This window comes from Scylla paramamosain, chromosome 4, assembly GCF_035594125.1.
Source record: "Scylla paramamosain isolate STU-SP2022 chromosome 4, ASM3559412v1, whole genome shotgun sequence".
In the NCBI taxonomy this organism is placed as follows: Eukaryota; Metazoa; Arthropoda; class Malacostraca; order Decapoda; family Portunidae; genus Scylla; species Scylla paramamosain.
In genome coordinates, this window is record NC_087154.1 from 25,082,305 (window position 1) to 25,107,860 (window position 25,556).

The 25,556-nt window shown below is 38.8% G+C and overlaps 2 protein-coding genes across 7 annotated transcripts in view; one reads left to right on the forward strand and one right to left on the reverse strand.

Annotated features, from left to right (window-relative positions):
- LOC135099908 (facilitated trehalose transporter Tret1-like) overlaps nucleotides 1-18,266 on the forward strand; it is a 75,569-nt gene extending 57,303 nt beyond the window's left edge. For 2 of the 5 annotated variants that reach the window (XM_064002597.1, XM_064002598.1), the window contains one exon: nucleotides 1,654-2,334. In XM_064002597.1, coding sequence (XP_063858667.1) covers nucleotides 1,654-1,665 — 12 coding nt within the window. In that variant the 3' untranslated portion in view covers nucleotides 1,666-2,334. Of the gene's footprint in view, nucleotides 1-1,653; nucleotides 2,335-4,788; nucleotides 5,224-6,587; nucleotides 6,727-18,086 lie in introns of those variants that run through there. The other 3 variants (XR_010268432.1, XR_010268433.1, XR_010268434.1) reach the window with 3 other exon arrangements.
- Nucleotides 1-25,556, reverse strand: part of LOC135099907 (unconventional myosin-IXb-like) — a 111,899-nt gene that overhangs the window by 3,203 nt on the left and 83,140 nt on the right. Inside the window, exons 3-18 of one of the 2 annotated variants that reach the window (XM_064002590.1) lie at nucleotides 21,441-21,574; nucleotides 19,567-19,738; nucleotides 18,049-18,221; nucleotides 17,332-17,491; nucleotides 16,891-16,981; nucleotides 13,896-14,049; nucleotides 13,397-13,507; nucleotides 7,148-7,269; nucleotides 6,864-7,032; nucleotides 6,585-6,758; nucleotides 2,117-2,306; nucleotides 1,654-1,823; nucleotides 1,307-1,489; nucleotides 845-1,080; nucleotides 312-570; nucleotides 35-149 (exon numbers count right to left, since the gene is read on the reverse strand). In XM_064002590.1, the coding sequence (XP_063858660.1) occupies nucleotides 35-149; nucleotides 312-570; nucleotides 845-1,080; nucleotides 1,307-1,489; nucleotides 1,654-1,823; nucleotides 2,117-2,306; nucleotides 6,585-6,758; nucleotides 6,864-7,032; nucleotides 7,148-7,269; nucleotides 13,397-13,507; nucleotides 13,896-14,049; nucleotides 16,891-16,981; nucleotides 17,332-17,491; nucleotides 18,049-18,221; nucleotides 19,567-19,738; nucleotides 21,441-21,574 (2,613 nt within the window). The remainder of the gene's footprint in view (nucleotides 1-34; nucleotides 150-311; nucleotides 571-844; nucleotides 1,081-1,306; nucleotides 1,490-1,653; nucleotides 1,824-2,116; nucleotides 2,307-6,584; nucleotides 6,759-6,863; nucleotides 7,033-7,147; nucleotides 7,270-13,396; nucleotides 13,508-13,895; nucleotides 14,050-16,890; nucleotides 16,982-17,331; nucleotides 17,492-18,048; nucleotides 18,222-19,566; nucleotides 19,739-21,440; nucleotides 21,575-25,556) is intronic. The other variant, XM_064002591.1, reaches the window with a different exon arrangement.

The following is a 25,556-nucleotide window of genomic DNA, read 5'->3' on the forward strand; positions in this document are numbered from 1 at the left end:
AAGAGTTTTACAATGGTTGGAAAATTTAATTCACCTGGAAATTTCCTCTTCATGACCCGTGTCTGAGGGTAGCCCATCTTGTGATTCCCTGTGATGGTGTAGGAGCGGCTGGGCGGCACTGGTGGCGGCCGCTCCTGCAGAAGGGCGGTCTGGGTCACATGTTTATAAGCTGCGTCATGTTTGGCAAAACCTCCGTGGCTAAGCTTATACACAGTCAATCTTGTTTCACAGTTGTATATATTTCAATTTCACTTACATTCTAAATATATTTCTGTTATGAAGTCAATGCATAAAAACCTTAACTAACTTACCAAGTCTAGACCAAATAAAGAACATGTCTGCTGTATTGTTTTCTGGTCACATCGATCCATTACATCTGGTGGCGGTGTCCCAGCAATAGGTTGAGGTCGAGGCCTGACGGTGCGGGAACGAGCGCGTAGCTCTAGATTCCTTTTGAGGGTAGGCCAGCGCCGACGAAAGTGCCACCCACGCCACACTGCTTGCAACAGTGTTGCAGCTCGGTGCCTCATCTCTATTCGTAACATTTCAAGTTGTTGTCTGGCACCCTCACTGTCCAGGAACAAAGTAATGAATTTAAAAGAGTATCTACCACATATTGCAGTGATGTCAAAATACACATATACTGCAAAGAAGTCATAACTGAGATATTTCTTCAGCAGTGAAATATAATTTAGATCACTTCATCAGTCATAATAACTGAGATCACTATTACACTACTTTTCATCAGTTATAATTACCATGTACAGGTTTGAATAAGTGAAAACTTTTTTTCTGATAATTGCTCTAAGTCATGATCTTCTGTTTTGGCTCTTAAAAATTTTACCTGAGAAAAATGTGTCGTTTGCCCAAGGCCCACTGTATGGCTACAGTTGAGGATCTGCTCACATCCTCCAGAGACCGCACAAAATACTCAAGGATAAGTTTGCAGTCATCCACGGTCTTATCCTCAACACGCCGGAGCTTTTTGAAGGGTACAAGGAGGCGGTAGCGCAAGGTGAAGGTCTTAAAACGCATGCGGTGAGGGTAACCCCCAGCCATTAGGTTCACTGTCTCAAGTACCTGAAAAAAATGTGAAGGGAAATTATTCAAATTTGATGGTAAAAATAAAGCATGAAACTCTTCAGCATACACCCTTAATGGGTTCACTCATTAAATTTCAAATGGTAATGCAGTATGAAACTGTTGGAAGCAATAGAAATTACAAGAAAAAATTATCTTACTACCACAAATAATCAGTGCCACTGCATACTAGACTTTAAAGTGATTTTTCCACTCGATATCTCACCTGCAGAGCACGAATCTGTTTGATGACTGTAGCTCTGTCGAAGTGGCCAGGCTTCTCAGAGCAGTTTGAGCGGAGGCAGCGGATAAAGTGTGGCTTGGCATGGACTAGCGTTCTCAAGAGATTATCTAGTCGTGTATGGAAGTCCTGTGTCAGTGTTGAGACTGGTTCATCTCCATTTTGCCTGTTAGGAAATTAAAAAAAATTTTTATTTAAAGAAACTTTAGTTTATGTATTCTATGCATAACAGTAAGAAGATAATTCACAGTATGATATAGATTATACAATGTTCAACTTTTTTGCTCCAGGTAAGCTATACCACATCTTGGCAATACTCTTGATACTTGCAGATCTGTGTGTGAAGTGGGACTGATACGGAAGGAGACGCCCCTTGGCACTGGGTCCTGAGAGAAGAGTGCCTTCAGCTCTGATCCAAACAGGTGTGTGGCAAATCCAAAATTACAGGATTGCTTGTGGAACACACATACCAAGTCGTCACTGATAATGTCCCTGTTTGTATCTGTGATGACCACAAGACTTATTAGTCACTGTAGACTTCTTTCACAGTTACAAGATAGTGTAAAATGCAATGAATCATTACTGTCTACTAGATAGTGTAAAATGCAATGAATCATTACTGTCTACTAAATAAGCAAAAGTGTAAAATGCAATGAATCATTACTGTCTACTAAATAAGCAAACAAAAATCCTTAAGGTGTGGCTACATTAGTGTTGGGGAATGTTGCAGCTTAAATACTTAACATGAAGCTTCAAGCCAAGAAAATCACTTCACAGTAGAGAGATGGCACTTACCTAGAAAATCTGATGCATCATAGATCACTCTGTTGGCAAAATGGTGGATACCAAATGACCTGATGTGATTAGCTTTTGGTTCAAACAGTCTTCCATTGCCCTTGTGCTGCACCTTGACTTTTTGGATGTAGCTTTCTGGAGTGCCCCTCACTGACCCTTCCACATCCAGCATACTGAGGAGACCTGTGCGCTAAAGGAGAATAAATTGTTATGCAGTATTACAGTCTATATAGTAAGCCCTTTAAATGGATTACAGTAGAGCCCCTGCATCCACTAACTCAGCACCTATGAATTTCAGTTACACCCAATTCCTGACCATCACTGTTTCAGCACTCGTTTTAATCTATCATGTGGATGCATTAAACTACATTTAAATTGCTATCACAAGCACCAGCAGGTGTTATCATGAGGGCTGAAAGATATGATGAGTATGTCACAGTGCATGGCTTGTTCAGTTTGTTGAATGCCCTGAGTAGCACATCAGGCTGTGATTGGCCAGCTGCATCAACACACCACACAACAACCACTCTTAAAGAGGGCTGTGTGGTGTGCTTTTCCTTAAGGCTTTGTCAATACAGTACTTTTTCCACTAGTATTTGCAGTTCCCTTGGATTTTTGGTTGTTCCATCTGCATCAGCCAGATGGACATGATCCTCACAGGGCAAGTTATTATTAACTTTCTTAGCTATATTCATAGTGGATAACATAAATATCCAAGGTAAAACAACATTTTTTAGTTATTCTTGAGGTTTAAAGGATATTAAGCAAATTGACTAGTTGCATGTTACATAAACTTTGGTTTTAGCCAGCACAGTATCACATAACTAGGTCAATATATATATATATATATATATATATATATATATATATATATATATATATATATATATATATATATATATATATATATATATATATATATATATATATATATAATTTTTTTTTTTTATGTAGAACGGACACTGGCCAAGGGTAACAAAAATCCAATAAAAAAAAAAAAAGGCCACTGAGATGCCAGTCCCAAAAAAGGGGTCCAAAGCGGTAGTCTCAGAACGCCTAACTTCATAGAAGCTGTTTTAGCTAGAGATAAGATGTGAAGTTTCCAGTTCTGATTATAAGTAAAGGACAGACTGAGGATGTTCAGTGTAGAACATGGGGACAGTTGAATGTCATTGAAGAAGATGGGATAGTTGTCTGGAAGGTTGTGTCAAGTTGTTAGATGAAGGAATTGAATTTTTGAGGCATTGAACAATACCAAGTTTGCTCTGTCCCAATCAGAAATTTTAGAAAGATCAGAAGTCAGGTGTTCTGTGGCTTCACTGCATGAAATATTTACTTCCTGAAGGGTTGGATGTCTATGAAAAGATGTGGAAAAGTGCAAGGTGGTATCATTAGCATAGGAGTAGATAGGACAAGAAGTTTGGGTTAGAAGGTCATTGATGAATTAAGAAGAGAGTGGGTGACAGGACAGAGCCCTGAGGAACACCAATGTTAAGAGATTTAGGAGAACAGTGACTGTCTACCACAGCAGCAATAAAACAGTCAGAAAGGAAAGAGATGAAGTTACATAGAGGATAAAAGCTGAAGGAGGGTAGTTTGGAAATCAAAGCTTTGTGCCAGACTCTATCAAAAACTTTTGATATGTCCAAGGCAACAGCAAAAGTTTCACCAAAATCTCTAAAAGAGGATAATCAAGACTCAGTAAGGAAAGCCATAAGATCATCAGTAGAGCGGCTTTGACAGAACCCATACTGGTGATCAGATAGAAGGCTGTGAAGTGATAGATGTTTAAGAATCTTCCTGTTGAGGATATATATATATACATACATACTTCAGATAGCTTTTCTTCCATGCTTAGATATTATCTACACACATAATGAACACAACAAATCATTATGTGAATACTGAAACATTCCTCAGAGGAATTTGTATCTGAGAACTTGTGAAGCTACTTGGGACCATGCACAAAGCTACCATTGTCTGGGACCATACACAAAGATCACATTTATCTTGAAAAAGGTTTCTGGTTTGTAATGAGCCAACCATGAATGCACCTGTTTTTTTTTTTTTTTTTTTTTTTCAAGTTAGTTTGGTTAGGGTTTGATTTTACAAGACAATTATACATAATGAAGTACAGAGAAGTGATTTCTTGCATGAGCACATGTTTGTTTACAGTAGACAGAAAGTAGAGGGTGCATGTGTGTGATGAGGTGTGTTCAAGCATTAATGTGACCGTGCCTTTAGTCAGGTTCAGAAGTTCCAGTGTATTTTTGGGGGTAAGGGGGAGAGAAGGGAACAGTAACTTAACAGTCACTGCAGTCAGTCAGGTTTCTACACTTTTTCACTAAACATACTGCCCATCAAGATGTGTGTAAAGTCATTTACTTGTTAGAATAAATTGGCAACTCAACCTTACCCAAATTGCCTAAACATTTTCTCCATTCTTCCTTGAAAATTGACTTCTTTGCTGCATTGTGCTAATTGATAAAGTAAATGTCACACAGGTTATTCCACCTCTGCTTGTCAATATCATTCTGCTCCTTGTTCATGACTTACTCTGTCTAATAAACCAGGCTATGACAAAATGATCTCTGTTGCACAGAAGCATTATTATTGGTCAACTATGTGTATTGATATCATGAACCAAATTGCTAATTTTCTCTTGTGCACAGACTAAACTCAGCACTGGACACCCCTCAGATAGGCCACACACTGAAATGTCTGGGAGACATTTCAATCTTCTTACACAAAATATTCAACCAGCATAGAGAAGCCACTCTGGTGGCTATAACCATCAGGTACATTTTTTATGAAATTTCTGAGCAATATTCAAAATTAGCATCAATATTTATAGACCATTCATTGTAACTGATAAGCTGCAATGTAAAAGTAAAATTTTCAATAGAGTTGCAGACCTCAGAGGTCATAAATCATAACAATCATAACAGACTAAAGGAGGCTGTGTTGTTCACCAGTCTTCCCCTTCTCAGCCTCTTGCTGTCATTGCATCTGTGATTCCTGTTTCTGCTTCTCCACCAGAGTGTAATTTAAGTCCACTTCTATCCTTTAATTTCTTGTTTGCTTTTTTTTCTGCTGCCCTTGACAGTTTGTGTTTTGACAAGGGTATCTTTATTTAATGTACATACTTTTAAATGTATTAATTTGTATTTTATTATATGCTATTTTTCTGTGATGTGTGTCACGTTTATCAGTGTCATGACCTTATATGTCACATTTTTTACTTTTCATGAGGCCCTGACAAATGTGTGACTTGAGCATTGTGCCAGCCTTCCCTATGTTTGTCACTCTTTTGTTTTCATCTCTTCATTCTACAATCATCTTAGCTGGTAGGCATAGGCTCCTAACCTTTTAGACATAGTAGCATCCTCCAGTACATTTTAGACTTTATTTTAGCCCCCATTGCCTTGGCTGAGTTGCCAGGTGTAACTGTATCCAAGAGTTGTGAGGATTCAGTGCAAAGTGATAATAAAAATATCAACATAGGAAGTACATGGTAAGGTTTAGGTTTTTTTACTTGAATATTTTTGATGGTGCTATAATATTTATTTTACTTAATTTAAAATTCAGTTTAGTGAAACAACCATTGATGGCCAAGACTTTGCTGCATCCATAACTCTACACACCAGTGAGGGTCTCAGTGTGCTGCACACTGATGCATCCTGATCAGTGATCATAGACAAAAAAAAAATTACCTTTAACTGTTTTCAAGCTAATACATTTGTTTAGATGTATTTGATTGGACAGAAGTAGTATTTTAAATTGCCTACCAGAAAAGATCCTGCTTTGTGACCTGGTTAAAGAAGGAAACAAAAATTTAGTTGAAGAAGGAAAGAAGAATTTATTTAAGTCTCTCATTATCTCTGCACATCAATTTAACAAATACCTTGTCTTATGTTATTCATTTAGCTTAAAAGAAATTGACGTTATAATTTCATGGGCTCAGCATTGGATTTAAGCAGTGATGGCACTCATCCCACACCCCAAACTTCAAACTCCCATCACTGATCCCAAGTTATAGGATGAAAGAGGGTTCTTAGACATTTTGTAATGACAAGAAAAAAAAAAATTATACAAGAGCAAAATTTGTTGCTGGAAAAAAGACCTGTTGATAGCTCTTGAGGTCAGATATGCTTTTTGTTTATGAATGTACATTTTACTACAGTCCCTTCAGCAGTAATATACCATATAGGACTGGGGAATTATTATGGAGCCAGCAAATGGTAGATTTTTTAATATTTGCAGGTGCTAGTTCTTTAACTGCAAAACATAAAGGGCCTACTGCATGTGACTTTTTAATTTTGCATAAGTTTTGTAATGGCACTAAATAATTCATCATTAGCATGTAATTTACCCACAAAACTAAGCAAAATAACAGTAAACAGAAAAATGCTAATTGTGATAAATTTTGAAATCCATTCATCTTCATTTAAATTTCCTGTTCACTTACCAGTGATGAGATGAGATCAATGCACGGGACATTGTCAACATAATCGACCTCAACCTCACAAGTGATGCCTTCATCCCTACATGACTCAATGGAAGACTTGAAGATGTGCGTGTTGTAAAAGTGTTGCATTGTCTCTGCACACAGGTTAATGCAAAGGTGCTCCAAGTGTGAGGGCTGTGGAAAGAATATATGAATTAATATAAGATTATATTGACTTTCAATGTTCTACTGTCACTGAGTGATGTTAAAAGATCCATTGTAGTTATAAATGATGCTTACCTTTGGATCCTCAAACCCAAACATATCAAGAATGCCAATAAAACCATCTGTAGCGTGCTTCACTGCATTGTTAAGGACACTCATGGATTTTGAGGCCTTGGAGCCAGCAGTACCCACTGTGGAAGCATGTTGAGATGCTACCTCGCCTTGGTGATGGACACTCTCATTGCTGATGAAAAACATGTAATTACCAAGCAGCCTGTTATTAAAATTAATATTATGCTCAAAAGTCCCATAAGTTACTTTAGGTGTATTGTAATGTAATTTTACTAAGGAAGACTTACCTATCTGAAGAAAGAGTGCCTGAGGTAGACCCTAGCCGCTTGAGGGAGTTGGCTCGCCTGACAATGGTGGCAACTGTGCGGCAGTAAAGTGCCTTAGCCAGTGCATCCCGCGTCATATTTGACTGTTATGAGATAAGGAAACAGTCTAGTTAAAGGTAGTAATCCAAAGGCAATGTATGTTAAATCTAGTGGGGAGAATATATAAAAACTTAATAGTGAATTTGGTGAGCTACACATTGCCTGCCATACTATTATTATGTGATAATAGCTACACATTGCCTGCCATACTATTTATATGTGATAATACTGACAAAATCAGGATAAGTTCAAAGGCTGGTGCACTGTCCCATACAGATGTGCGAGTCAAATCTATATGAGATGTAGAGAATTGAGATATACCAGTATATAGGTATAAACACAAGAGTGATGAGTGTGCCTCCATGTAGGTGTAAGAATTACTAGATAGTGAGTTACTGTAATGTATCTCATAACTGCTTCAACTTCATTTCTTAGTTGTAACATGTACCCCACTCATTATACATATATGCAGGCTAGCATTTATTTCCCTGGTTATATTGCATGAACAACTTTCTCTTCTCAAAAGAAAAGGATTAATATAATGCACATACATATGTATTGTATCTATATTTAGTTGAGTTTGTTCTTTTCACTTAAATGCTTACACTAAAGAGTGACTGTGCCATTCTTATTTGATTCTAATGTTCTATAGTACTTGAGAATGTACGAACAGCAACTCCACATGGATAGTATCTTAACCAACAAGTATAACTGTTGCTACACAAAACTGGCCTTGAGGATAAATGTCCACATTAGTTTTTTGTTGCAGTCTCATGAAATACTAAATTTATGTATGGACCATTCACAAACAAAGAAAGGACATAATATGGATACTGGAGAAACCCTTTGTGATGTTCTTAAAATACATAGCGAGTTGGATGGAGAGATAAGAGAGAGGGATGTGAAAGGTAAAAGGTAGATGTTATAGGATCACTTGCAAGTCATGAAAAGGAAAATTATACCTTTTGGATGCAAAGAGAGGTTTCAGGAATAGCATTCTCCCCGTAACATTAACGTAAGAATCAGAGAGCTGGACATGGAACAGGGCACAACAATTGAGAATAGGTGTTGTGGAAATGAGTTTGTTGGGGGAAAGGAGAATATGAAATGACAAGATGGAACAGAGAGAGAGCAATGAAAGTGTGTATGAGAGAAGTGGTTTGAGCATCTGTGCAAGTGGTGTAAATTGTCTGGAATGAGTGAAAAAGAACACGTTGAGATGGTGTAACAATATTCATAGGAAGAAAAGTTAGAGTTTGTAAAGAAAGTGTAAAGAAAGTCAAAGATGCTAATAGGAAAGAAAGGCCACTTGGAAGATGGAAAGATAGGGAGGTATTAGTAGAGGCCTTGAACAAACAAGAAGGGAATGTCTGGACAGGGAGAGATGGGAGCTTGTCTGTTGTGGCCAACCACTTGGGGGCACTCCTAGAGAAAGTGAGATATACAGGAAAATAAATCTCTACATTTTGGCATTCAATATGTCAGAATTCCATGAATTCCATGTAAGTTGGCATGGCAACAAAATAATAATAATAATAAAAGAAAATCCAAAACAAGCAATTTCTGCAAAACGTAAGTTGGCACCATGCTTACTAAACTGAGCCAAGCCAGACCAAACTTGGCTTAACCTACGCACTAATAATTACTGCATAAAAAGGGATTTTGGTTCTGTTTGATAATGTTTTGGTTGAATGTTGGGAGTTTTAGCCTTTGCAGTGGCACCTCTCTGATGCAGTCTTGTTTATGGCTTTTTTTGTTTCTGATCTTTCTCTTGTTTTAAATATAACTGAATTTTTCTGGACTTTTCTCCTGTTTCTTTCAAAAACTATACTCTATTTCTTTTGTTATTTCAGTGTTCCTGTTGTCAAAAAGGAGCTTGGAAATAATGAGATCTTAATTTTTCTGCATAGTCTTTGTAATTTATCCACTTTGTCTCCTCTGGTCCTTATTGCATAGCACACATGCAGAAGTTTTGTTTATCAGCACCAACTTGGTTCAAGAGAAGGAGAATGGACTGATATTAAGGATAAAGGAAAAACTTAAGCCCAGAGAGAGAGAGAGAGATTGCATAAGACATTGTGAGATCAACTAGATTTTGATGCACATTTTTATTTCACACAGAGACAGATAAATGATATCCAATCACAGTTAGTAATTAATACTGTCAAGATTGCTATAACATGCATTTTCATTGTATGGTTCATGTATGCTGCAGATCAGGCAAATGTACATAATGACATCAGTACTATGAGCCACAGCCATCTTTCCCCAGGTGTTTATGCACTAGTGTTTCAACACTCCCTCGCCTTCCTGTCTTCCTACCACCCTGCCACTCTACCAGCATGCCACGCTAAGGGTTGCTGTAGTCTGTCAAGTAGGCTATCTGGCAAATATTTTTTTTTATCTTTGGTCATAAAAACATGGATTTGAGCATATGTGGACCTACTACTGTAGTCTTCCTATTACACTTGCCTTGCATGCTCTCATCATATCATAGTTTTGACCAATCCACTTCCACATCAAATATGGCTGATGTCTCCATACCTCAGTTTTCACTTAGATGTGGTTACTTTGGCACTAGTAACAATTTTCTAAAACAACTGAATAAGACAAAAATGTGGAGGCAGAAGCAACTAGCAAGAAGAGCAAAGCACAGTGAAGTGATGCAGCTGTTGCAGGAGTTACATCACAAGGGCAAACAAGATTACAGAGGAGAGAGTCAGCAAGAGCCTGTTTTATGAAATACCAAGATTTGTACAACTAACAATAGCTAAGAAAGATACAAGCCTGCTTTGGGATCTAGTACAGGTTGATATATGTTGCCACTGCTGATGATCTTTTGTTAATATAGTATGTCTTGGATGTTAAGAGGTCTTGTCACACAATCACTGGGCATGTGTTCAGTATAAGAGTGGAGAATATGTGGAAGCTGGTCATGTGGGCATGCAGAACTGAAGCACCATCCTTGCTCCAGCAATTTCATCAACGATACAAAACTCCATTGAACCACACTTATCAGCAAAACTGCTGAGAAGTGTGCTTGACCACCACAATGGTTGTGATCCTTCAGTAAAACCTGCTGTAGCATACAGGGTGTAACGTGAGTTTCTGTGGATGTTGATTGAGGTGAAAGTACACGTTATTCTAAGCAGAAAATGTTTTATGCACATATGCATTATGAGCCCTTGTTTAGCAGTGGTATGAAATTCATGTGTGGCTGCACAACAGATTCACAATGGCAGGACATGTAGGTATGGAGTGTCTGATGGTGAAATTGTGAATTTTTCAAACATGATTTCTACATGTTTTGGAGCTTTACTGTATCCCAGAACAAGACAAGTGGTATTAACAGATAGGCGATTTACCAATAAACATTACACAATGATAGTATTTGGCTGTAATTAATGACAAATAAAATAATAAGCTACATGGCACCGCATGCCTGTCTGGGTGGGTAGGGGAAGGAGTTAGGCTAGTTCCAAATCAGCAGACTGCAATTTGGTCACATGCAGTTTCTTCCCAAGACCGTGACAGTGAATATGTTTAGACTGTATTCCATAGTTTTGAGAGAAAAACACTGACGGAACATATGGACATGGTGTTTCTCCACCATGGATAACCACCTAGCCCAGCTGTTGTATGTCACCCAACCACACTTGAATTTCATACCACGGCTAAACAAAATCTCAAAATGCATGTATACAGAGCATCTTCTACTTAGAATAATCTGTACTTTCACCTCTAGCAATATCTGCAGAAACTCATGTTATACTCTGTATATATTATATAGTCTTTGTACTACTGAATATTTGGTGACATTGTAGGAGGAAATATCCTTGACCCAGACTTGGTTTACACTTGATATTGTAAACAATATCGTGTTTTTTCTCATAGTATGGACACATTCTTAGATGCCTTGAGTGTATTATATTAATCTTGACTGTATGTATTTAAGATGCTGTCAGATTTTCACTACTACAGCTTTATGAAGAAAACTAATCCTTTAGGTAAGGTAAATTTTTTTATTTATTTATTCTTTTTTTATGTAGAAAGGACACTGGCCAAGGGCAACAAAAATCCAACAAAAAAAATGCCCACTGAAATGCCAGTCCCATAAAAGGGTCAAAGCAATAGTCAAAATTTGATGAACTTTGAAACCTCCCTCTTGAAGGAATTCAAGTCATAGGAAGATGGAAATACAGAAGCAGGCAGGGAGTTCCAGAGTTTACCAGAGAAAGGGATGAATGATTGAGAATACTGGTTAACTCTTGTGTTAGAGAGGTGGACAGAATAGGGGTGAGAGAAAGGAGAAAGTCTTGCACAGCAAGGCCGCAGGAGGAGGGGAAGCATGCAGTTAGCAAGATCAGAAGAGCAGTTAGCATGAAAATAGCGGTAGAAGACAGCTAGAGATGCAACATTGCGGCGGTGAGAGAGAGGCTGAAGACAGTCAGTTAGAGGAGAGGAGTTGATGAGATGAAAAGCTTTTGATTCCACCCTGTCTAGAAGAGCAGTGTGAGTGGAATCCCCCCAGACATGTGAAGCATACTCCATACATGGACGGATAAGGCCCTTGTACGGAGTTAGCAGCTGGGGAGGTGAGAAAAACTGGCAGAGACGTCTCAGAACGCCTAACTTCATAGAAGCTGTTTTAGCTAGAGATGAGATGTGAAGTTTCCAGTTCAGATTATAAGTAAAGGACAGACTGAGGATGTTCAGTGTAGAAGAGGAGGGTAGTTAAGTGTCATTGAAGACGAGGGGATAGTTGTCTGGAAGGTTGTGTCCAATTGACAGATGGAGGAATTGAGTTTTTGAGGCATTGAACAATACCAAGTTTGCTCTGCCCCAATCAGAAATTTTAGAAAGATCAGAAGTTAAGCGTTCTGTGGCTTCCCTGCGTGAAATGTTTACCTCCTGAAGGGTTGGATGTCTATGAAAAGACATGGAAAAATGCAGGGTGGTATCATCAGCATAGGAGTGGATAGGACAAGAAGTTTGGTTTAGAAGATCATTAATGAATAATAAGAGAGTGGGTGACAGGACAGAACCCTGAGGAACACCACTGTTAATGGATTTAGGAGAAGAACAGTGACCGTCTACCACAGCAGCAATAGAACGGTCAGAAAGGAAACTTGAGATGAAGTTACAGAGAGAAGGATAGAAGCCATAGGAGGGTAGTTTAGAAATCAAAGCTTTGTGCCAGACTCTATCTAAAGCTTTTGATATGTCTAAGGCAACAGCAAAAGTTTCAACAAAATCTCTAAAAGAGGATGACCAAGACTCAATAAGGAAAGCCAGAAGATCACCAGTAGAGCGGCCTTGACGGAACCCATACTGGTGATCAGATAGAAGGTTGTGAAGTGATAGATGTTTAAGAATCTTCCTGTTGAGGATAGATTCAAAAACTTTAGATAGGCAGGAAATTAAAGCAATAGGACGGTAGTTTGAGGGATTAGAATGGTCACCCTTTTTAGGAACAGGCTGTATGTAGGCAAACTTCCAGCAAGAAGGAAAGGTAGATGTTGACAGACAGAGCTGAAAGAGTTTGACTAGGCAAGGTGCAAGCATGGAGGCACAGTTTCAGAGAACAATAGGAGGGACCCCATCAGGTTCACAAGCCTTCCAAGGGTTTAGGCCAGTGAGGGCACAGAAAACATCATTGCGAAGAATTTTAATAGGTAGCATGAAGTATTCAGAGGGTGGAGAGGGAGGAACAAGCCCAGAATTGTCCAAGGTAGAGTTTTTAGCAAAGGTTTGAGTGAAGAGTTCAGCTTTAGAAATAGATGTGATAGCAGTGGTGCCATCTGGTTGAAATAAAGGAGGGAAAGAAGAAGAAGCAAAGTTATTGGAGATATTTTTGGCTAGATGCCAGAAGTGCACGAGGGGAGTTAGATCTTGAAAAGTTTTGACACTCTATTAATGAAGGAGTTTCGGCTAGTTGGAGAACAGACTTGGCATGGTTCTGGGCAGAAATATAAAGTGCATGAGATTCTGGTGATGGAAGGCTTAAGTACCTTTTGTGGGCCACCTCTCTATCATGTATAGCACAAGAACAAGCTGCTCTTCATGCTGTATTACAGGATATCTACATCTATCTATCTATCTATCTATCTATCTATCTATCTATCTATCTATCTATTTCTTCATTGCTGACAGGAAAAAATCATTACTTACCATGTTGGCATCACACATGGACTTGACAAGCTGCCCACGGACATTGTGGGTGCGTGTGGTGAGGCCTCGATATAGCGCAGCTGATGACACTCCAAGCAGGGCCGCCACACTCTGAGAAAAAGCAATGGCCTGAATATGCGAACAGATTCATACTTGTATTTCATATGGACCCTTTGGATTTTGAAATAGTTATATATAGTTATATACATCATTCAGTCTTTGAACATGTTTGTGCCCACATATCACTCAAATTTTATCAACTGAGCTAAATTAACCAGCATCCACTGTTTATAGAGACCTAATGACAAAGCTTATCCTATAAGCTTAAATAATGTATCATACCAATATGCACTATATTTAAGTTCATTATATTTAGTTACATGTGTAAAAAAATATTTTCTTATATTGTTCTTTTCTAAAATTCCAAAATTGTGTAGCAAGGCCTGGTGTATCAGCAATGGGAGACATAACTTTACTACATGCAGACAAAGTTCAGTACCTTGAGTTCATGGCTTCCTCCCTGGATATCAACCTCGAGTCCCTGTCCCTCGATGAAGGTAACGTTGCCAAGGAGAAGAACAGCAGCCAGAACCCTTACCACATCTAGGAAGGGAATCCCTAGCACCCCAAGACATGCTTTCCATGCTTCAAACCTGCCAGACGGGGTGGAAGAAATGTGAAGGGTCATTTTGTGTAGGAAACATTTACCTATCACCACATCAATTACCGTAGGGGTACAGAAGTACACATGTCAAAGTACAGTGGAACCTCGGTTCTCAAACTTAATTCATTCCTGAATGCCATTCAAAATCCAAAATGTTTGGAAACCAAAACCATTTTCCCCATGGGAATCAAAGTAAAATGGATTATTCCATTCTTGAACACCTGTCCACCCTGTCTTAGCAGCTTATGACAGACTCTTTGTCAGCCAAGATGGCCACTCTATATCATCTCCAGCTTAGAAATTATTTATCACCAAAAAGGATTATATACTGAATGAACTTGGTGACATGGAACTCATCAGAAGATTCTGTTTAGACCATGCAGGTATTCTCTTTTGTCACTGACCTAGTGAGGGAAGCCATAAGCTCCATCCACTAGTTTTGCCAGCTAGCAGGCAAAGGCCATGGACACACCAAAACTGACGCCCATACTGCAATGCCTGCCTGGTTTAGTCAGAAACGAGCAGGCATGCAGCCAGGCAGTGTATCCGTGTAATGTAATCAAGAAAACTATGCAGTACAAAAACACACAAAGCAAGAAGGACCACAAGAAGCTGTTACTGTGTACTATAATAATTTCTCTATCTGAAAAAGAAAAAGGACAAAGTAGGAAAAAAGAAGTGGTGTAAAGACTGGCTCTGTATATGTCCATTTTCACTTGCCAAAGGCATGGGTGTTGCTGATAAAGTTCAATTAGATGAAGGATTGCATTTCTTGACCACAGACTCTTGCTGGGCAGAGGGGTAGACATGTAAATCCTTGACAAACTGACAGTCATGGCTCCAAAGCTCCCTTTATAACCTTGTATGTTTGGTAGCAATGCACTGCTGGGTGCAGTGGATAGTGCCAGGTGAAATTGCTCAACTACCATCATGGATACTTGTCTGCCTGTGGGCAAAGGTGAAGAAAGTGTCAATGGGCAAACAACTCGCTTCTGCCTGCATGCATTGCCCGCAAGTGTGGATGGAGCATTAGAGAGAGACACTGAGAAGAGCACATCTCTTACTGCCAAACTGAAGGTTATCATAATACTTAGACATCTTGCTGCTGGGAAAATACAGCAAGAGAGAACCACCGAAAACTGTTTACATTGAGGCTCTTCAACAGGATCACATTTAACATTTCAAAGATTGAATTACTGTCTTACCCACTGTCTCTCCTCCAAATACATATAAATGAAGGAAATATTTATAGAAACTATAAATTAGTAATAAATGGCAGCTTTTGCTTTGTCTTTTAGTATTTGAAATCAAGTACAGTGGTACCTTGGTATATGTCCACTTTGGAATAAGTCTAGCTTGGTATACATCATTTGGATGCGAAAAAAATTTACTTGGTATATGACCTTTGTTCGGAATACAACTTGTGTGCTAGAACTTGCATGAATCAAAGTGAGTCATGACACCACACACTACCCTTGTTTACCTCTCTTGAGACAAGTCATGGCTGCCCCACAAGCAGTGTTGCCAGGTTGGTGGGACTCTCCTTTCAAACAATAACATCTCTTCCCATCTCAGCACCATCCTAGTAGGCACTCAGCTCTTCTCAGGAAAGTAAAGCGAGGTTAAATTTTAATTTATTTCATCTAATTACTTTAGTATTTACTATATTTGATGGTATATAAGATGCACCATTTTTCATGAAAATGGCTCAAAAAATCACACTGCTTCTTATATGTGAATGAGGTCTCCTATAGATCTAATTTAGAATTTTTTTCACCTGTACGCCCAAAGACTTACACCACCATATTATAGGCAAGGGTGCTATATCATATTTTTCAACCATAATATGATGTAAGGAAAAGTTGAAAATGAAAACGCAGCCTGTTCAGTGACACACCAAGTGTGTTGATATTTCGGTAGCTGGCCTGTGTTCTTTTCCTCACCTCCATGACTAGGCCACAACCTCTGTTTTATTACTGCAATCATGTAGGATATTTTTACTTTTGTGATTGCTTGCTTTTTGTTCTGCTGTATCACTAGCTTGCTTTAAATATTACATGCTTAAAAATACATAAAAACACAAAAAAACTTTTTTTCCTGAACATGTCCTTCTGAAATGGGGGTGTGTCTTATATGCCATCAAATACGCTATGTATTTTAGTATTAAGCAGTGTTTAAATTATTTTATACAACCCCATTAATGTACTGTATAATATGCTGATAACAACAGGATTTTTTTTTTTCATGGGAATAGGTTAGTCATTTTCCCCTTATTTCTTATGGGAAAATTTGTTTGGTACTTCTTATGGGAAAATTCGTTTGGTATATGTCTCCTGTTTGGTTAAGTCCAAGGATCTGGAACGGATTAAGGACGTATACTGAGGTACCACTGTAACTTTGTTAAAAAATAGATTATGGTACAGCAAATTAAGTAATTATGAGTTCTAAATTTTTTTTTTTAAATTGATTTGTTCAATAAGGGAAGCATTCGGTAATTGAAGTTCCACTGTATTTACCTGTATTTATTTACCCCACAAAAATAATTTGATTAGGCTACACAGTTCAGTGTCTGTCAGGACTATGAAAATGTTATTTTTTATATTGGATTCTTTTCTTTTACTTTTCTCATCATCCAGGTACTGTTGTAGATTGGGAAGTCAGTGTATGTGTGTGTGTGTGTGTGTGTGTGTGTGTGTGTGTGTGTGTGTGTGTGTGTGTGTGTGTATATGTGTGTGCATATGTGTTGATATACTCGTGTTCTAGCCTTCATGTGTATGCAATTTGCCATGAAGATTAGTGTGTGCATTTGTATGACAATGTGCTCACCAACCTGCGAGCATCCTCAGCCTCGTCTTGTCTCACATCTCCTTCACTCAGGTACCGCAATGTTCTAACGCTGTGACCCTCCAGATGAAGCTTGGCTAGGGGAAGAGGGAATCACTTGTATCACATTCTTAGATTAACTTAATTGATCAAGCTTATCATTTCATGCCATACCATACTATTATTCATGATTTTCACTTTGTCATTTAAATAATGATACAATGATGCAAACGAGTGTCATGATTTTTTATTCAAATTGTCTTTTAAATCCAATGGAAATTACTAATTATGCATTGTATATATATATATATATATATATATATATATATATATATATATATATATATATATATATATATATATATATATATATATATATATATATATATATATATATATATATTAGTCAGTGATGATAGTTTGAACAGCATGAAGCATGTTTCCCCACCTCTCTCCTCCTGTGTGAGTCCAGCCAGCATCTGATAAAATATGTGATAGTTTTTTTCATCAGGAAGTGGCCTAACCACCCTTGTTTGATCCAAGAAGTAACAGTGGATCTTAGTTCTGTAGAGTGCTCCATCTGTTACCTGCACCTCGATGAAATGACCCTGAAAGAAAAGTATGTAGATTAACTGACATTTCTCAGACTTTAAAGAAATGTTCAATTTCATTCCATAACGCATAATTATTTAAATAATTTGCAGTTCAGGAAAACTTATTTAGGTTCACAAGGAAAAAAACACTTTTTACTGTAAAATCTCCATTAATTCATATAAATGTGTGAGAATATGTAATGAATGTGTGTGGTTAATAAAAACTAAACTCCATCCACATAATGTACTCTGCTTCCCACCACGTGCTGTCAATTGTTTATTTACATTTGTATTGTTATTATTATTAACCTTTTTTGTTTTATTTTAGCTTGTATGTATTATGTGTTCATACTATTAATTTTACAAATTTTTATAGAGATCAGTGATTTATATGTGCTCGCAGAGTGGAAGCACATGTATCCTTATGATAATATAGTATTCCAATTATAAAAAAATTTGATTTTACATATATTTGAAGACAAACTCAACTTAAATTTGTGGTGAATACATGCAGATTTCAAGGATGTGCTGCATAGACACTGACCATACTCTTAAGGAACCTCTATACTTACAATACGACTAGATTCTGAGTTGGACGTGGTCTTTGCAGAGCCGAGGGAGCGAAGCACAGTGAAGGCAGCTGCCAAATGCTTGAAAGCATCTGTCTCTGGCCCACCACCTGCCACGTCAAACAGTTGACGGAGCAACAACATTGACGTGTAGGTCTTGCCTGACCCAGATGCACCTGTGGAGGAAGAGAATTTACGTGAATGAAGATTGTATATATGTTGTATGTATTTTTTATGTCCCTTCGTAAATAATTTATTTACATTAGCTTATTCAGCTTCAAACCTAATGTCTTTATAACCAGTAAACAAACCAGAGAAGATTATTTTTACTAAATAGTACATATTTGTATTTTCCAGTGTGTTGCATCTTGAACAGATGCACCAACACCAATGTTTTTGTCATTTAGGAGGCCAAAAAAATGAACATATTTACACAATACCATTATGAAGGACATATCACACTTACATAAAGTGAAGCTATCTGTTATGTTCTTAAGGTTACTTAACCTTCTCCTGTTCACTATATGACAAATGGACTGACACTAAGGTAAACTCAGGTAAAGTTGCAATGCAGCATCTGTTACACTTTTAAGTTTCTTGTGGATGGCTGAAGGTGGGTGTGTCAGTGGCTGTCCCTAACATTTTTTTTCAAGTTTGTGTTGACCATCTGCACTGCAACTTCTTGGTGCATGCATGTATTTTTAGTTAACTGCACTTATATTTTATTGCCATTTTCTAATGACTACTATTAAATGATCCATTGGTCACATTTCTAATAAATATAATTTCCTCTTGTCCTACCCCTTGTATAAATGAAGATGAATCATGGGTAAACAACTTTACCTTTTGCTTCTTGTGAGGTTAAGAATTCAGCTATAGTTCCAGTTCTGAGTAGTGTCAATAGGTGATGTAGCAGATTGAATATGGTGGACAGCATGTGATCTGCTACTGCCAGGTCTCAACTATTACTGACTGGCAATCAATAGCCATCAAACCTGCCAACCTACTATCTCCAAGTTGTGTTTCTGTTGTCAGTTAACTGTCTGGCAGTTGTCCAGTTGTTCAGCTGTTACTTTCCAGTAATCTGTTTGCCTATTTGACTGTTTCTAACTTATCCTTTTGCCTAATTGAATGGCTACCAGTTCTTGTTACCCAGCTGGAAGTTGGCCAGTTGTTCAATCAACCAGGTGATTTGCTCAATTGCCACCAAATTGTATATTGATGTGTATACCTTGTGTATCAAAATACATACCAAGAAAATTATCAATGACAAGATATTAAACTCCTGGCAAGGTTTCAAGGTACATAAGACTGCAAAGTCAGCCATAATGGTCATCATGGGCAACTCAAATTTTGATTAACCTTAAATGCATGCTGTTGCTTCAAATTCATCAAGCAACAAAGTAGGTGATTTGTTTTTGTAACTAGTAAGAACCAATAAAAGAAAGTATTGTGACTCATAGCACAGTAAAGAAAAATATGGAGGAACCCATAACCCAAGCTGGAAATCTCAAAAGTTACCTGAGAGGATGATAGCCTGTGGGTAGCCTGTCTCGCTCTGCTGACGGACTGCCTCGTGGACGACCCGTAGGAGGTGGGGACTCTGGACGGCTGCCCTGGTGGAGGTGAGGGTGAGGGCATTTCCCACCTCATGATAAGGGTTCACCGACAACAGGATTGGACCCACATTAGTCTGTAAATTATAGAATGGTTTAGGCTTTAGAGACCCCTAAACTTTGTAGCAATCATTAAATTTTCTCCCTCTTTGATTACACTTCTTTATGTATATGAACACCATCCATCTATATGTATCATACTGACACTCCCCCTTCAATGGGATGGCTGAGAGAACATGCACCCTATACCACACCGAAAATAAATGAATAAATTAGAATATAAATAAATATGGAGAGAAGATATCAATTAATATTAGCCTGTGTGAATGAATACAGGTATGGTACAGGAAATGAAAAAGAATGATAGAAAGTAGGAAATCACATACAAGAAGAGAGAGAGAGAGAGAGAGAGAGAGAGAGAGAGAGAGAGAGAGAGAGGTAACAGTAGCAGAGGGGTATTGTTTGCTGAGGATGGGTACCTCCCTCGCTCTTTCACCTCTGACCTAAGACATAACCTCTCTCAGCTTCCTTTGTTAATGTGTGAGAGCTATCTATGATGCCGTTCTTCCTTAGAGGTGAAGAGAAAGAAATGCTTCCTTGGCACTGCAAAAACTGATATTGTATGACTTACACATGAAATTAAATTATAACATTTACAACAATGAATTATCCCAGAAATGTGTAAGAAAGGTAAATCTGGTAACTATTTTTCATCAGGCCTATATCTGATAAAGACCAATCTTGAAATATATTACCTGACGTCACAGAAGTGATGCATCCCCTCCTAATATCAGAGAGAGAGAGAGAGAGAGAGAGAGAGAGAGAGAGATATTCCATCTTCTCCCTGACACAGAAAGGTAATGGTGGGAGTTCCCCCAACTGGGGCACGTAGTCAGGAAGTGCCGCAGTCATCTCAGTGAGGCTGCCTTCACGGGTTGCGATATAACCGCGAAGGAGGAAATGTGGGCGTGGTTTATTCAAAGACAGTCCAATGCTACTCAGGGTGAAACATAATCCCAAGGGCTCAAAACTCTACATGATAGTCAAGTCAAGAATCATGTGGGGAGGGAATGCTAAGTGTCCTCTCAAACACTGCCACTTGTTGATGTAATGTGGAAGTTCATCTACAACAGTAAATTACTATAAGGCTACTTGGGAAATGAATGGGAAATGTAATTATTTTCTTAGTGTAAAGAGAACCATAGCGGAATAAAAAAAAAGGCAGTGTGATTGTTATAGGGTTTCAATATTAAGTGGTTATACTGAAGTGCAGAGTAATATTAAGGAGTTTTACTGGAAAAAAAAAAAAAAAACAGTAAGGAAGAAGGCTGCCAATCTAGGTAAAATTATGTGTCGGTGAGAGGGGGGGTTGAGGTATGCAAGGGTGAGGTTTATGGCCAGGAGAAAACTTGTCTACCACGTCTAATCCATGTCAATACTTGTAAGAAATTCTCTCTCTCTCTCTCTCTCTCTCTCTCTCTCTCTCTCTCTCTCTCTCTCTCTCTCTCTCTCTCTCTCTCTCTGTGTACTTTAATATATATATATATATATATATATATATATATATATATATATATATATATATATATATATATATATATATATATATATATATATATATATATATATATATATATATATATATATATATATATATATATATATATATATTTATATATGTGTGTGTGTGTGTGTGTGTGTGTGTGTGTGTGTGTGAGAAAATCCTGCCCCTAGCTTCCAACACTGTCCATAATCTCCGCCATCAATACCATTACTTACAAAATAGTGAGATGAGCAGAACCTGGCGTGGAGGGTCTTGAGAACGGCGTCCTCTGTGAGTGGACCAGCCAGGTGGATGAGGTCCTCCACTTCTTGCACTCCACCGGTCATGCCGCCCTTCACGCAGCTAACATCTGTGGGAAGCGACAGGCGTGAGGCGGCGGGAGAGAGGGCAGGAGGGGAAACGTGCAGGGAAGGAGGAGAGGGAACAAGAATCTTAATGTAAAGCGAGAGAAGAGAGAAAATATGAAAGAGTGAAGATACGAAAGAATGTAAGATTATGTGTTTATATTAAAAAAAAAATAAAATTACATCTAAAATAATAGAGATAGGACTTGCTAATATAGGAGAGAGAGAGAGAGAGAGAGAGAGAGAGAGAGAGAGAGAGAGAGAGAGAGAGAGAGAGAGAGAGAGAGGCAACGAATGACGGAAAGCAAATATGTACACTAATCAACCAATCTATGTATGTAGGTTTGCAGCTCACAACCGGACCCTGAAGCGACGAGGAAGGCGACACCGCGACACGTCCGAATCAGCATAACAACTCTAACATGCCAGGCCCTCTTCTCCACAGCAAAGTTTTTCCTACAAGCCTCCACGATCTGGCATTCTACTCCTCGCAGAAATCAAATGCATATTCGTCTGGTCTCTTAAAGGTGAGGTCGTTCCTCCTTGCAAGCTGTGTGTATCTTAAAAGAGAGCCGCCCTGGCCTCAACCTCGGCCACCCCTATCCCGCACACGTCACTCGGATCCTCGCCTGACCTCAATGACTTCAGATTGCTTACTCTCAATTGTGTTGTCGAACTCCAACAGAAACTTTTTTTCTTAGTGTTGTTGCTGTTGTTGTTGTTGTTGTTGTTGGTGGTGGTGGTGGTGGTGGTGGTGGTGGTGGTGGTGTGTTGGTAAAGGTGGGGGTATCAGCAACAGCCGTTTTAGGACGACAAACTCGTATGAAAACATCCTATTGCGCAAGCAAGAACTCTACTATGACTGATCGCTCAGCACAATGTGTCTCTACTACTCGCGTTTGGAGGTCAGAGGGAGAGTGAAAATAGATCTTAGCGTTGCCAATTGGCCCATGTCAGTAATACTTATGGTGCAGGGTAATACGGCGTTCCAGGGAAGAACCTCCTGCTAGCATGAAAAAAATAAATAAATAAATAGAAAAATTATATATATATATATATATATATATATATATATATATATATATATATATATATATATATATATATATATATATATATATATATATATATCGCAAATAGACGTGTGTGTGTGTGTGTGTGTGTGTGTGTGTGTGTGTAAAATACTAGAGAAATATATCTAAGGGAGGGAAGTGTTTACACCATCAATGTTAAGGAAAATTTTAAGTGAAAACTACCTCCCGTGATGATATATCTGATAGTGGAGATGCTTGGCGTCAATGAGGAAGGGAACAAAACCAGCCAATATGGACAGGCGCGGCTGGTTGATACTGAGTCACAAATGGATCCTGACTGAGGCCTCCGCCCTTCGCTTGTTCTCCAATGCCTCCCTTGATTTATATCAGTCTAGTGGAAGCCCAAGTAACGGAACAACGCCACCACAACACGTTCATGTAGCTCCCTGAATTAAGATTAAAAAAAAAAAAGAAAGGAAAAAAGGTTCGTATTTACAAGGGGCTATGAAGTAGGATGTTTATGAAATTGAACCTTGACTAGAACATCAGCCTTAGCCTTAACTTGTTACCTTCTCTCTTACGACTCTCTTAGCCCTCGTGCAGGTGGAATAACTAAGTCCAGCTCAATAAGGTAATCCAGTGAGAAGGAAGGCGATTCGCGTAAATCTTGCAACAATCTTTGTACGGCGCTTCAAGCTTCACATAAACATTTAAATATATCACATTCTTTTTTTTTTTCTTCTTTTCTTTCCTATATTTAGATTAGGACTCCAGCATTCTACCTGCCTGCTGCTTCTCGATGTTCTTTGAATTAGAAAAAAAAAGCCAAACATGATGAGTATCGTAAGGAGGCAGCAGGTGATCGCGGCAGCCATGTGGTGCACGGGGGGGTGCACACCAAGTCCCTTACTCCCTGCGTGGAGGCTGATCATTGCGCTGAGTGAGGTTCTACTCTATGAAAGACCTCTTATAACAAAACTATCATCGCATTTTTTTTTTTCAATGTTAAATTCAACGATTTCAATATACGCTACTAGTATATGTGTAGAGTTCAGAAGACGATGTTGCTACTCACCAAATACAAAAGCATTATTTAAGATTCACAGCACTCGTGGATTCATTCCCCCTGTTATCATATTCCCGAGGCGGGACAGGACAGGCATGCATACTGACAGGCACGGGCAAGATCACCGGGCAGAAGCGTGCCACATAGTGTGGTGTGTGTGAATGATCTCCAGGGAGGACTGAACTCTGCTGGCTGCCTTGAAAACCTCCCGCCGTTTAGAAAGTTTGCAGACAGGCAATGTATGAGGTGCAAGAAGTCACTGAGTGAATCACTTAAGTTCAAGACCTTTCATAGGGGTACAAAAATAGCGGTTATATTTAATTTGCATAAGGATACATTGTAATGATCAATTATTGACGAGACTCAATGAATAACACTTCTCTTTCTTTGACACACGATTTGTGCTCTTAATTTGTCAGATAACGAAAAATAATAACTGCTGTAAGATGCTGCAACTTTATCTTCATCTTGGATAAGCACAGGTGTATGTATATTCATTACAGTATTTAAGAAAGGGTATAAACAAATACTGTAACTAGACATGATGAAATAGATCATCCCTCATACAAAAAGCCTTTTAGTCACTGCTTGTATAATCAATACAAATCAAACAAACCATCCATGCCGGACTTGTAAGCAGGCTGTTGTGCTGAAAAGGGCGTTTCCAGTGCGCAGACTAGATGAAACAGCTAAAGAGGTACAATTGAGGCGGGTGGTATTTACCTTCTGGGTAGAGGAGAATAGGCGGCGGCGTGACTTGTTGGGTCGACTGGAAGTCCCAGGCTATTGGTGAGATACTTTGAAAAGTGATAGAAGAATGAACGGTCGTGCTTATCTGCTCCAGTACGGGCGGGTTGCTATCGCTGCCCGAATGTGGCTGCGTGTGAAGGGGTGGCGACGGGCAAATGTCGTCCTCGGGCGACTTGTGAAGGGGAGCGAGTCCTTCTGAAGGACCCATGATGCGGGGTGACTCCTTGGATGATTACTGTTGGCGGTCCCTCGAGGTTCTCACGCCCTTCTTACCACCGTCGCCGCCCCTTGAGGTCCCGCCCAACGGTGCATCCTCTTCGTGTTCTCCAGACTTCTAGTTTTTACGACCCTTCAGACTAGGCCTCCTGCTCCTCCTGGGAAGCGCTCATGCTGTATCACATGTACTGGCCGCTGCCAACCATCGCCACCACAATAGGTAGGTACGAGGATCCCTATCAACAAAAAGCAGCTCGACACCAAGGAAAACAAAACCTTGATCCTCCTGTCACTGGCACTTGGTGATGGACAAACACCTATTTCCAATGAATGACGGAATCTGGCCTCACAAAGTCTAATGGGAGTGCAATCCATAAGTCATTTATCATATCCAAAAGCTGTTATTTTTTACGCACATGAAGCTGTTAAAAATAATACATAAATTTGGCAAATGAAGTGTGATCGCCACTCAGTTTGTTGGGGAAATACATATTAAGGATTAAGAAACACTTATTTTTATCAACTAACCGGGGAATAAAGTTTCGCTCTTCTAACACACTTAAATCACATGGAATGATCGGTTCGCACGTAAAAACTTGTACTACATTTGTCGTAGTTCTTAATTATTTTCTCGGATACGTCGATGAATGTACAAAACACGACTTTACTTCCTCCTTCCACCAGTTTTTTTTTAATTCATGACAGTTCTAGAGTCTAATTTCCTTCTACATCTTGAAAACACTAAAGTAAATATCAGATTACATACAAGTGTGATGTCAGCAACTTCTGGAAATGATAAAACACCCGAATGTCATCGTTGAGGACGTCAATTACTTCCACTCAAACCCATCACAGGTAACTCCCTTTGACACGAAAGAGGCTGGGAGGGAGGCTTGAGAGGCGGGTTCTGGTGAAGGGGGA